This window comes from Triturus cristatus, chromosome 3_1, assembly GCF_964204655.1.
Source record: "Triturus cristatus chromosome 3_1, aTriCri1.1, whole genome shotgun sequence".
NCBI lineage: Eukaryota > Metazoa > Chordata > Amphibia > Caudata > Salamandridae > Triturus > Triturus cristatus.
The window spans coordinates 665,877,328-665,890,397 of NC_140583.1; the positions used below are offsets into that span (position 1 = coordinate 665,877,328).

Here is a 13,070-nt window from a genome sequence, read left to right on the forward strand (position 1 = left end):
AGAAATATGCTGTAAACCATTTAATGCACATGTCTGCCTTTGGAGAAATGTGTTAATACGACGGAAATGTCACATCAAACCACAGGAATAATGTGAATAGTTTTTGTCAGCAGAAGGCTGCAGGAAAAAGGGTGAAACATGCGGTAACATTGTTATTACACATTACTCCTCACTTATTTTTGCTCAACGCTAACGGCCTGATTACAAGTCAGATATAACAAAATTAATGAAACCTTGCATGCATTAATTTCACTCCACCTGATTATTAGATGTTAGATTTTCCTGATTTACTGGGTGTGGATGAACCTGACCTGATATTTTTATCGCCGGGAAAAATGCATGTGACATTGGCTTAAGTAGCAGCCAATTCTCATGCCCTTTGTTTCTAACAGGGGAAGTCATACCATGATCCTCCTCCTCCTACAAAAAAAATCCCCTTACCTCCCCTAATTCTCAGATTCCACTCGATCACCACACCAACCCACACATAGGACCTTGCATACACCTGCCACCTGCTCAGAACACAGGGAACGTGTGTGTGGTAAAACCACATTGAATTGGGGATTCTGTGTGGTTTCACTGCTGGAAAAATCGTCCCCAAAGTATACTTTACCTTTTAATGCTTACTTGTTATTACTTAGTACTGGGCCGATTTTACCGCGTGGAAAGGGTGAAATCGCCCCAGTGCCGTGCAACTGTTAACGAGGGCCGTAATCTCAAGGTCCAAGCGAGCGATAACGTTGTTATTGCTCCAGATTATGCATGGATTGAAAATAAGTATTCTAAAGCGTACAGGATTTAATAGAGGCTGAGTACTTTCTTAAACACTATTGGCTAGGTTTTTTTTTCCGTTTTGGTTTCACATTTAATTCAACTCTTCTTTTCTTTTTGGTGTCTGCACACTGCTTGTTCTTGGTCGTCAGAAGCGTTTGATACCATCAACCAATCAGTTCTTTACTGAGTGGTCCCCTCTCTAATGGTTTCAACAGAATTGTCTTGAAGTGGTTCGAGTCTTTCCTTTAAGAGCAACACCAGGCCATTTCCATTCATGCTTCACTTCTGTATACAAAGCGCTGACCTGTCGGGATCCCTCGGGACTCCTTACTCTCACTCAGGCTATTCTATGGATGTGATGAGCATCTTGTTCTCCTGATCCGGCCACTTTCACATGCGTAGTGACAGCATCCTAGATTCTCCTGCGTTTGGATGGAGATGCTGGCATCAAAGATGGCATGTATGAAAAAGACGAGGAGCCTGGTGGGTTGTATTTGTTGCGATATCAATACAGGCTGTCAAGTGTATGAGCTATGGAGTTTCACTTTTCAGTTTGTGCAACAACTCATGACCAATCACATTGGATTCAAGACAAAACACAATACCTGCCCTTTTAGGTCTGGCCAGAGTCAGTTTTAGGTGTCGTAACAGTCTTCTGTTTTCCAAGAAGTTTTTATTAAAAATACATACATTTATAAACACAAACTGGGGCTTTTGGTAATCCATTCTTCTGGTCACATTTTGGTGCTGCTCACCATATCACCATATTATACATCGCTGGGCAATGGGTCAGCCCACTTAAGTCATTGTCTCTCTTCACTGTGAGTGACATCATATTGCTCATGTATGTTTACACATTTGCCTAAAATATAGTCCACGTCAGTGCTGGGCTGGAAGACCAAATTTTGCTTTTATATCTGCTTTCAGTTTAACATTTTTAATGTCTTTTTTCAAGGGATAATTTTTGATGTATTTTTGCAAACATATTCACATAACCTTTAGATGGCAACATTGTGTTGTAGAACTTTAGCACATTTAATGGCTAATTCAAAAAAATCGACCTTGTGAATGGCTGACCTTATGGCTCTAGCAGTGTTTGTTAATAACTTCGGTCTATCTGCTAGTAGCGATGTCTGCTTCTGTAGAGGCCCTTAGGATATGCGTTCAGATTTTACAAATATAACATCTAACCTAACTACTGATATCGTACTCAGAGAGTAGTGTTGGTAACAGTATCTTTAAGAAATCTTGACAGCACCTACCCCTTCCAGAAAAGGATCTGTGCACAGGAGTGCTACAACGTTGTGAAATAAATTGATTATTTTAGAGACCTCGTCCCCAGTGTTGTAGCTTTGGCTAATGCTTTCTGCGCTTTGATCAACCTCCCTGCCCAACTAATACTGGTTTAACTCCTGATGGCTGCATTGTTTTCCTGTCTCTGTATTTGATACCTCTGTCTGTTATTCTCTATCCAGCTCACGTTATGCCTGACGAAGCCATTTATCACACTTGTCTCTATTTCTCCTCTTGGCCCCACGTGTCTCTAGGTCTACCTGTCTTCAGTGCTTAATTAGTTAAAGAATAAGTATAGTGGCCCAAAGGTTTGCTCAGAAGCCCACAACTGGCACTATCGAAGACTGAGACAATGAATATCAAACCTGTGCAGTCTAGATTCTCTCGCATGTCCTATTATCTGTCACCCTCAAGAACAAGGCACCGCAACCGGTGATTCCCAAACACTGGATCAGAGAAACCAGGAACCCAGACCACAGGGAACTGGAGGCTCATTGCAAATCTGACCTTTCCACCCCCCTCGCTTACCACTATGGTCAGTGACCTCAATGATCACTATTCTACGACTGTAACAAACATTCTGGATGATCTAGCCCCACTAAAACTAAAAAGAACCAAAATTAAAGACTGAGAGCCCTGGTTCACTGGATCCTTCAATAATGAAAGGAGATCCCTCTGGCAAGCCGAAAGAATCTGGAGACAACAACCCTCTGCCGCTCATCTAAAACTACTCCGCCAAGCCAGAAATGCCTATAACAAGAACATCCTCAATTCAAAAACAGATTTCTTCAGACTTGAACTGGGGAACACCATGAACAGGCCCCACAAGCTCTTCGAACTGGTCAAACACCAATCCAATAAACTGGCCAAAACATCGAAAGAAACCCCCCAAGTCTCTAATCTCATCCGAGGAATTCTCCTCTTTCTTCGCTGACAAAATCACAGCCTTAGGAAAAGAACTCAGTTTGGCCACATACTCCCAACCCCTTCCTGACCTACCTCCTCCTTCCACGCCACCCCCCTCTGGCTTCACCGAAAAAACAAGCACACTGGACCAACTTCAAATTCTATGAAGAAGATTCCGTATCAAAAATCCTTTCCACCTTAAACCCTAATAACCATTTTAATGACCCGCTCCCCTCCAACTGCCTAGCTGCCATCGCCTAATCAATTATTCCTAGCTGGACTGCAATAATTAATGCCTATGTCCGACAGGGATCGATTCCCGATTCTTTGAAAGCCGGCCAAGTCCTTCCCATTTTGAAAAAACCTTCGCTGGATCCAGCCTCCCCGACAACTTCAGACCTATCTCTAACATCCCTCTCTTAGCCAAAGCGTTGGAGAAGTGTATGCAACAACAGCTAAGTCAACACATCCACAACTTCCACCTACTAGATTACTTCTAATCCAGGTTCAGACCTGGGCACATCACTGAAACCACCATGCTCCACATCATTGATGATGCCCTCCAAGCCCTGGACCAAGGCAAAACCTGTCTCCTAATCTTCCTAGATCTATCCTCAGCTTTCGACACGGTCAACCATGAAAAACTACTTGAACGCCTCAAACTCAGGATGGGATTGGATGGCTCTGTTCTAGAATGGTTTAGATTCTTCCTACAAAACCGATCACAGAGATTCCTAATTAACGGTAACCCGTCTGCTCCCTCTCCGGTCACGGTCGGAGTCCCTCAAGGATAAACCCTGTCCCCCACCCTCTTCAACCTTTACCTAGAACCGCTTACCGATGTTCTACGCACCGCGAATATCTCCTACCATATCAAAGCCTCTTCTCTCGAGGAGATTCTCTCCCTGAATGAGGCCCTGAAACTGGCTGTCCAATGGCTTGCCTCCAATCAACTTAAACTCAACGCAAAGAACACAGAATTTCTCCTAATTTCCCCTACAAAAACCAACCCTGAGCTTCAGTTATGGATAAAGTCTATCACAGCCTTAAACTGCCCACCGACCATCGTGGAATCAGCCAAATCTCTGGGAGTAACCCTGGACTGCAATCTAAACATGCAAGATCACATCAACTCGATGGCCAAATCAGCCATGTTCCACCTGAGCTACCTAAGGAAACTGAAACCCTTCCTCAACGCTCCCGACCTAAAAATGGCTGTCCAAGCCCTTGTCATCTCTAGACTGGAATATGGCTGTTCCACCCTCTCTAGGTTACCCATGACCTCCCTGGCACCTTTGAAAGCCTGCCTCAGCGTGGCCGCCAGACTACTTACTGGCACAAGGAATTTCGACCACATTTCTCCACACCTGAAAGCTCTGAACTGGCTTCCTCTCGAGGCCAGAATACAGCTGAAACTGGCAAGCATCACTCACAAGGCTCTATACGCAAACTCCCCTGCATATCTTGCACAGAAACTTGTGATATCTGGAGGAAGTAGAATCTCCCGGTCTGCTAGAGACCTCCTGCTCCAACTGGCACGCTTTTGGGAAAAAAAAACTTACAATCGAGCCTTCTCTGGGGCCGCACCAAGAATATGGAACTCTCTCCCACCCACCATTAGAAGAATGCCTTCTCTGGCACACTTCAAGAAGGAAGCCAAAACCTTTCTTATAGGTAAATTCCTCGTTTAACTTCCGCCATCAGCCATCACTGAGACCCTGTTTAACGTCTGGCTTTGGCCTCCCCCCTGACTACCTAGTCTCCCTCCAAGTTACCTGGGGCCCTGTCTTGTGTAATTGTAAATATAAACTGTACATACGTGTCCTTCTTTCCATCATATTTCCAGCACTGTATGTATACTATGTGATGTTAAGCCTTTTGTATAACTCTATGACTCCTGTAAAGCGCTCTGATACCCTAACGGGTCAAGTTCGCGCTCTAGAAAACACTAAATAAAATAAATAAATAAATGTCTCTTTAATACACTACAAGTCACTCCCCACCTTTTTACCCAATTCTTGTCGTTTTTTTTAATCAGTCCTCCTTTCTCTCTTTGTCATTGTTTTTTCATGTTTTCGTTCTTCTTTCTTTCCCCTTTTGCATTTTTCTCTCTCTTGCTCTGGATCAAAATCTGTGGAGGAAAAAGAAGTGCTGGTTTCCAAAAATGAGTGCAGTCCCCACCTGCAACCACTGTCTCTAATTAACCTTTGCCTCTCTCTATATTTGATTCGACCAACAGGGCCCAATCTTGCGTCAAAGTGCTCTGCACTGAGTGAAGAAATAACTCGAATATGAAAAGAATGTAATTTGAATGAAGAGTTTTAATGATTAAAACTACCAGGGATAATCTTGAGTCAAAAATAACGGTATGATGGCTAGGGAGTACGATATATACAAGCCGGGATTTTACAAAACGGTCACCAATTGAGGTGCTTACCATGTTGGAAATTGGATCAATAGGAGGAGGGCGTCCCTGTCACTATCTCTATCTCCTACTGTATCTATGATCCATCAGTTGATGCAGATTGTCTGTTTTTCATTTTTCTTTTAAGTCTATCTCTCAATCAACAATTTGCTTTCATCTGAAGGTTTCTGAAGAAGTGTCAGCATGTCAGCCAGTAACCTACAGCATGTCAGCCAGTAACCTACAGCTTTTGGTTAGAGGACACTGCGGGTACAGACATCTGATGTGTAATTGAATTTATTCCTGCAGGTAGTCCCGAGTACCTGCACATTGGAGAAGTTGTGGATGGAATAGATATGCGAGCGGAAGTTGGCCTTCTGACCAGAAATATACGCATTCAGGGAGAAATGCAAGAAAGATGCTATGGACAGAACCACTGTCAGTTCTTTCCTTTTGACACGTTTGGAGGACACATCAAGGTACACATTTACTACATCTATTATGTGCATTTGAAATCTGATACATCACCATTGTTCGATCCAGTGCGTTCACAACGGCGTGCAAAATGCTCATGTCCCTAAATGTGCGGTAATGAATCGCACCAAACCAACAAAAACATTTTTTTTTAGTTAAGTCATACTTTCATGGCAAGTCTGGTGTAAATCTGTACCACTGTTTTTACTTTAGGCTGAAGAAAAATGTCCTATGGGAAAAAATAATTTTTCACCCCATCTACTATTTGCCTACTGCACAGATCCGTAAGAAAATAGGGTCATATGAAGGACAGGGGCACTCACAGCAGCGTAAAGTGCAAATCACTTTATTTGGTGATGTGCAAAACAACCAATGTGTTTCGGCTAAACTGTCGCAACTAGGCAGTTATAGTCAGGTCAGATTTTCCATAGGAAAAGCGTTTGTTGTTTTGAATAACTTTAGCGCTGTTTGATAAGTTGGCATGGAGTACTGACATTTATAAAATAAGCCTCTGCGATTGTCTGTAGAAGGATATTTCCCACTGACCATTTTGGTATAGTGAATCCAGAACCCGGCCTACAGTGCAAGAAGCAAAAACATAAAATGGTAATAACTTTCTGCTATTACCATTTTATGTTTGGTTGCGGGTGGGCGGGGCTGCTCTGTGAGCAGGCAGGGCAGGGGAGGAGTGGTATGCCCACTCCTGAGGGCGCAATGACTGTTTGGTCAGCTCTCTGGGGCTGCCCAAACCAGTCATGCGTAGCAGTCATGCACACTCTGATCTTCTCCATGTAGGCTGCAATGCAGCCTATATTGAGAAAATGGCCTCCCAGTAAGCACCTGACTGGAAGGCGTCCCCACCTATCACAACGCTGCTTGCAGCGTTGTGTCTGGCTTAGGGGAGGGTCCGGAGGGAGCCTGGCACCTGCTTCCTGTTCCTGTATGAGGCAGGAGAGCAGGAGCAGCAGGAGCCGAGAAGACGCAGGACCCAGATGGCGGAATGGTAAGTCTATTTTTTTGTTTTGTTAAATTAAACCCCCTCTCCGCGTGAACTCCCCCCTCCCCGCACTAACCCCCTCCCCACCAGCGAGACATGCCGGCCGCAACTGTTCAGAAGTATCCCCTCACTGGGCCAAAATATTTTTAAAAAAGAGAAATTTGTACTGCAGCTCTAAAGGTGAAGCTTGAGCAGTGAGTCCTCACTGGACTGCAAAATGTTCAGTCTTTCTAGTTGGAGGAGGTGGTCTTTGATGGATTGCATTTACTGCCACCTGTCCTTAAGCATAGCTGCTGTTAAAGGCATAGTCTGCCCCCTTAGCACTGTCTCATATGCTTCCCTTAGCACCACCTTTGACCTCACTGTGTGTTTGTTTTCATGGAAATAGTGTTCCGTGGTTTGACACAACTCTTCTGTCACACCCTCTTATTTCAAGAGCCAGGAGTCCAGTTTCCACCCTCTATGGTGTCCCTGTCTGCTTATACCCAAATCTGCAAAAAGTGAGTGGTTTGAGATCCCCAGGACATGAAACATGCAGTCAACATTCAAAGTAGATTTGAGCTTTTTGTAAATAAGTTCTCCGAGCGTGAGTAGGAGTTGTGTGCCCCGGAAGAGACAAAGTACTGTTGTGCAGAAGGATTGCACTTTCTCCAGACCACTGTCAAGTCATATGTCTCTACAAAGTCCTTCAATTGTCTGCTCCCGCTGGATCCACTCTGTGTGATATGGTCAACGGTCTCATCCATTACCAAATTAAAGTCAGAGGACTAGCTTGACGTTTGACCGCTCTTTGAACTACGAGGATAGCTGAACTGACAGAACGCGGCACTGTATATTTTAAACCGGCGCTTAAGTAAGCGCGATCAGGACTTTACCTGAATTTTTAAAATCACAACCCTTTTCTGTATTTGTGTTTGCATATGGTTTAGTGTACCTTGTTTTTAAATTGTTCCTACTTGTTCCTACTTGCCCACACACCCGCACTTAAATTGGAAAACTCACCGCTGCTTTAGCGGGCAGAACCGGCTGTTTATTCGTTACCTGACGCCATATTGGAATTCCCTCGGGGCAACATCGCGCAGAGCGCTCTAGTGCTCAGCCGGAGGGAGGGGAGTGACTATTTAAAGCTCACATAGGACCGCGCAGCGGTGACGCGCAGCGGTAGTGCCTGACTCGTGCCTGAGTCGGGCCAGAGTCTTGCCCGTCTGCGCCCGTCAGCGCAACGGAGGCGCGGAGGCGGGAGACTCTCCGTTCTGGGCTTTATCTATACTACTCCACTGCAGGTAGGGCATCCCTGATCGTATCATTTGGCACGAGTCCATCAGTTGACTATCATAGGCGGTAGACCTTGTCTCTGCCGCGTGTAAACAAATATATTGTCATGCCTCTGTCTGTATTGTCCCCGGAAACGTCACCTACCTCCCCCATACTACGTGGCGGTCCTATCAATGCCCGTTCATTGTGTAAAAATGCGCAAAATATACAGGAGCTCATTTCCGAAAATGACCTCGATTGGCTTCTGATTACCGAGACATGGTTTAAGCCTTGGTGTAATCCTGATTTGGCCATCGCTCTCCCGGAGAATTTTTCTATTCAGCGTCTAGATAGAAAGGAAAAACGGGGAGGCGGCCTGGCCATTATATATCGCAGCTCATTAAAATGCTCCTCCCATGAACTCACTGAGATAAAGGGAGCAGAACGTTAGCATTCTCTTTGGGTATACATGATTCACTCACATTCTCTGGTGTACTCATTTATCGCCCCCCAGGCCCCCCTAAGGAATTCCTGGAAACTGTGGGAGAAGCACTCAGCAATCTGGTACTTAGATTTTCGAATTTTACCATACTGGGTGATTTAAATCTGCACCTTGACTCTCCAAAAGCCTCTGGAGTGGACTGCTTTATGGACATTATTAACATTCTAGGACTCACTCTTCTGACTCATCAATATACACATTCGGGTGGCCACTTATTAGACTGTATCTGCTCTAATTCCAGCAGTCTGACAGTTAATCCTCCCTGCCCCCAGATTTGGTCTGACCATTTCTTTATCCCGTTCTCTATTCCATCTCCGCATAAAATGTCGGATAGAACTAGAAATAATACCACCACTCCTAACATGATTCGTAAACCTAACTGGAAACAATTATCTAGCAGACTTGATGTGTTGGATGCTCCTGGAATTGGCACCCTGGCGCCAACAGGTAACACCTCTGTTGATAACCAAAAGCTGCGGGATTGGATAACTATGATAAGCCATCAACTAAGTCCTTCCAGCATTAGAAACTCCACTAAAAAGAAAAAGAAGGCTCCTTGGTTTACATTGCCCTTGAGAGTAAAACTGGGGAAACTAAGAATATTAGAACGCCGGTGGCGCAGGCATTATGAGATCACTGCCCGTGACACTTATAAACAGGCCAGAAGACAGTATCATGCAGATATAAAATCAGCCAAAAAAGCTTACTACCTTCAGGCAATTGAAACGGCAGCTCAAGGACAAAGGGAAATTTTTAATATAGTCAAGGACTTTATGAATCCCTCTGTCTTGTCGCAGGAGATTCCACCATCTCAAATCCTATGTAATGAGATCTCGGATTATTTCGAGAATAAAATTCTTAAAATCGTGAGAACCTTTCCTCTAGCTCCTTCCATTTTAGAAGCAGATGAAAGAGGGGAGAGGGTGAAGGCTCTAACTAGTCTGGACACTTTCGCCCCTGTCTCCCTTGAAGACTCCCTTAAAGCCATTTTTGCGAGCAAATCCGTATCCCCCTTTGATCCTTGCCCTCCTTCGGCTTTACAATCTCTGGCAGAAACTATCAACCCCATTGTAAACAGTATTATTAATTCATCTTTAGCGACGGCAGATGTCCCTAGTGATTGGAAGCTTGCTGCGGTCAAACCACTTCAGAAAAAAAACCTCGCCGACCCTACCACCCTTTCCAACCTACGCCCAATCTCCCTGCTTCCAGTGATGTCCAAACTAACTGAAAAATTCGTGAATATCCAACTCACAAATTTTCTGGAAACAAATGATATTTTACATCATAATCAGTCAGGGTTCCGGTCAAAACACTCTACCGAGTCTGCCCTATTGTTTACAACTGAGACTCTCCGTTTGGCCATCGACCAGGGAAAGAAGGCGGTCCTAATTCTACTTGACCTGTCGGCAGCGTTTGATACGGTCTCACATAACATCTTAGTGGACCCTTTAGCTGCCGCGGGGGTAGATGGGACAGCTCTGACCTGGCTGAGAAACTTTCTCAGAGATAGACACCAAATCACAGTATTGGGCCAGTATCAATCTGAAGCTAAGGCCCTCAGCTCGGGAGTCCCCCAGGGTTCGAGTTTAAGTCCCATACTTTTTAATCTGTACCTAGTTCCCCTGATTAATTTGATCACTTCTTTCCAGATCAGTACCATTTCGTATGCTGACGACACCCAGCTTATTCTAGTACTAGACAGGGATCGAGCGGGTGCTGAAGAAAATCTCAAAGAGTGCCTAGCCGCAACATTCAAATGGATGACAGATAATCATCTTAAATGCAATGCCGAGAAGACGGAAATTCTTCCGCTCGGAAAAGAAAATCTGTTTTCCCCGAAAGGTTGTTGGCCGGATGGTGAGGTAACTCCTCCCAATACCATCACATCAGTCCGGAACTTAGGCATTAAATTCGACAATCAGCTGTCCTTCAAACAACAAGCTGTTGCGGTAGCTGGCACATGTTTTCACATAACCAAAACCTTGAGAAAGTTCTTTGATCTTCTGCCGTTGTCAGCTAGGAAAACTGTTGCAGTAGCCTTGATCACTTCTAGGCTGGACTACTGCAACAGTTTATATGCAGGAGCCAACAGATCGGTACTCCACAGACTACAAATGGTCCAACATGCAGCTGCCCGCCTAGTATTAGGCTGGCCCCGTAGATCATCAGCTTCTGCAGCAATGGATGCATTACACTGGTTACCAATTGCAAAGAGAATTCTTTTTAAGGTCCTCTTGATTACCTTTAGGGCTTTTCACCATCGAGGCCCTAAATATCTAACCCAGGGTTTTAGGCGATACAATCCGATACGCTGTCTAAGATCTGTGGGCCAAAACCTGCTGGTTATCCCTAAATTTAAGCTGACAACTAAAGGTGGCAAATCTGTCTTCGTGTTGGGTGCTAAAGCCTGGAACAAGCTTCCCTTTTCCTTGCGTTCCTTGTCGGATGAAACCCAATACAGGAAAGCATTAAAAACTTGGGTATACTCTATGTCCGATTCAGCTTGTATAGCAATGGTCTGAGATGTAGTGTGCTGCGCGTAATCTGTGTCTACTCCCCCCCCTTCTCGTACATCTGAGCTGGGTGAGCGCCAAGATACTCCCTGGAGTGGTAGCAGCGCTATAGAAGTAGTTTTTACATTACATTACATTACAGCAAGTGTGACAAGATAAAAACAAAATGTAAAGTTTCCTTTAATGTGCATCAGTTTTGCAGCTCAAGCAAGGTTATTTTTGGAGTGCTACAGCACCCCTTGCACCCTTACTTCCAGTGCCTATTTCAGACCCGCTGACTGTAGTCGGGTCGGCAAGTCGACTGAACCAATTACTACCAGCTGTCCATTCTATCTAACAAAGATTAAAACATAGCACCCCTGATCGTCCCCAATTACTTTATTCCCCTCCAAGTGGAGGGCCCATCTCAGCATTATAGCAACCCTCTATATAGGCAGAGGTTTTTGCCGCATGTACCACCAAGCGATAGCTCCCCTGCTTCATCAGCCTTGGAGTACCAAGTGTGAACTTGGCATCTGGGATACTGCTAAATTATGCCCCTTTTGATTTTACATCCCAACCTATTAACGTTCCAGGAGAAGATAGAGAGGTATCTCTCCCTCGGGGTCTCAGTAGCACCGACAATTATTGTTGCCAATTTTTTTTCGCCATCCTATGCCATGCAGGAACACCACTCAGTCTGCCACAAGTGCACAGTCACACTACAAAAAGCAAAACAGCAGTCGTGAGTACCCAACATCCCCCCTAGCATGTCCCTTAAAGATGCCTCCTGGCACTGGAGACGGAAACTGCCAGCCACCTCACTTCTCTGGGAGCATGTGCCCTAACTATACTGAACTAGTCTATTTGAGTACAAAGAATAAGCAATGTGAACAAATACTTTTCGCTTAACATTTTCCCCTATATGTATACCAGCATCACTCATTAAATGTAGAGTACATTAGCATGACATGGCCTCTCATTGTAGGTACTAGTCTGTTAAATATCGGGCCTCGTAAGCCCCCGCTACTCAGGGCAGCGATCACTTTATGTCTGTCGTCGTTGCAGAAGATTCTACATTTGCAGCACGTAGCTTGGGTTTATCCGGTGCAGAGGAGTTCAAGTCAAGAGGGAGTCACGGCTCTGAGTCTGATGTGGGGTTATTGTTCTAGTCTTCTCTCTCGGTTTTGTGCCAATGGTTTCCATCCATGCCATTTTGCAGTGGCTGGTACTCCATCGATCTCCACCCCTTGAGCCAGTTCCAGGCCTCCTTCGACGTTGAGTTGTTCCATGTTCTCCCATTCACTATTTTTCACAATTTGTCTTGGAAGATAATCATATATTTATTTTCATGTTCCTGTAGGCAGCATTTGACATCGTCAAACGAGTGTTGTTACTACTGGACAGCCATAGTAAAGTCCAGGAAAATACGGGTTGTGGAGTTTTCGAATTACAGGCCTCCTGTATGGTGGACCATCTGCAAGATTACATCTCGGTCTTGATAATTGAATAACCTGGCTAATATTGCTCAGGGAGTTTTTTACTGGTCGAGAAGGAAGGACTGGGGCCCTGTAGGCGTGATCCACAGAGAAGAATTTTGGGATCAACTTTGGTTTGTGGTTTTTCACGATCAAGTCGTCCACAAAGAGATCAGCACTGGGATCCTCCATTCTCTGTGGCAGCCTAATTCATCTCAGATTGTTACAGCATGATCTCCCCGCAGCGTCTTCCATATAGACCTGCAGTATAGTAGTCGCTTTCTTTAGTGTAGTGACCGTTGATTTGGGCACTGTTACATCATCCTTTAAAGTGGCAATGCGCATTTCCTCTGATCTCATCCTGTTGCTGACTTTTCAAGGGTCCACGCGCATGAGGGCCATTTCCACTGAGATGCTGTTGATCCTAAATACCAAGGTGGTTTTGATAACTTGGACCACGAGCATCAGATCTGTAAATGTGGGCTCCCCTCAC

General features: G+C 44.8%; 2 protein-coding genes across 4 annotated transcripts in view; both read left to right on the forward strand.

The window, feature by feature from the left end:
- LOC146860776 (cell surface hyaluronidase-like) overlaps positions 1–13,070 on the forward strand; it is a 665,184-nt gene that overhangs the window by 210,970 nt on the left and 441,144 nt on the right. For all 3 annotated transcript variants that reach the window (XR_014978861.1, XM_085644718.1, XM_085644719.1), the window contains exon 8: positions 5,687–5,856. Coding sequence is in view for 2 of the 3 variants with exons in the window: in XM_085644718.1 (XP_085500844.1) it covers positions 5,687–5,856 (170 nt within the window). In the remaining variant the exon portion in view is untranslated. The remainder of the gene's footprint in view (positions 1–5,686; positions 5,857–13,070) is intronic.
- Positions 1–13,070, forward strand: part of CEMIP (cell migration inducing hyaluronidase 1) — a 908,751-nt gene that overhangs the window by 44,885 nt on the left and 850,796 nt on the right. The gene's annotated exons all lie outside the window — the stretch shown is intronic.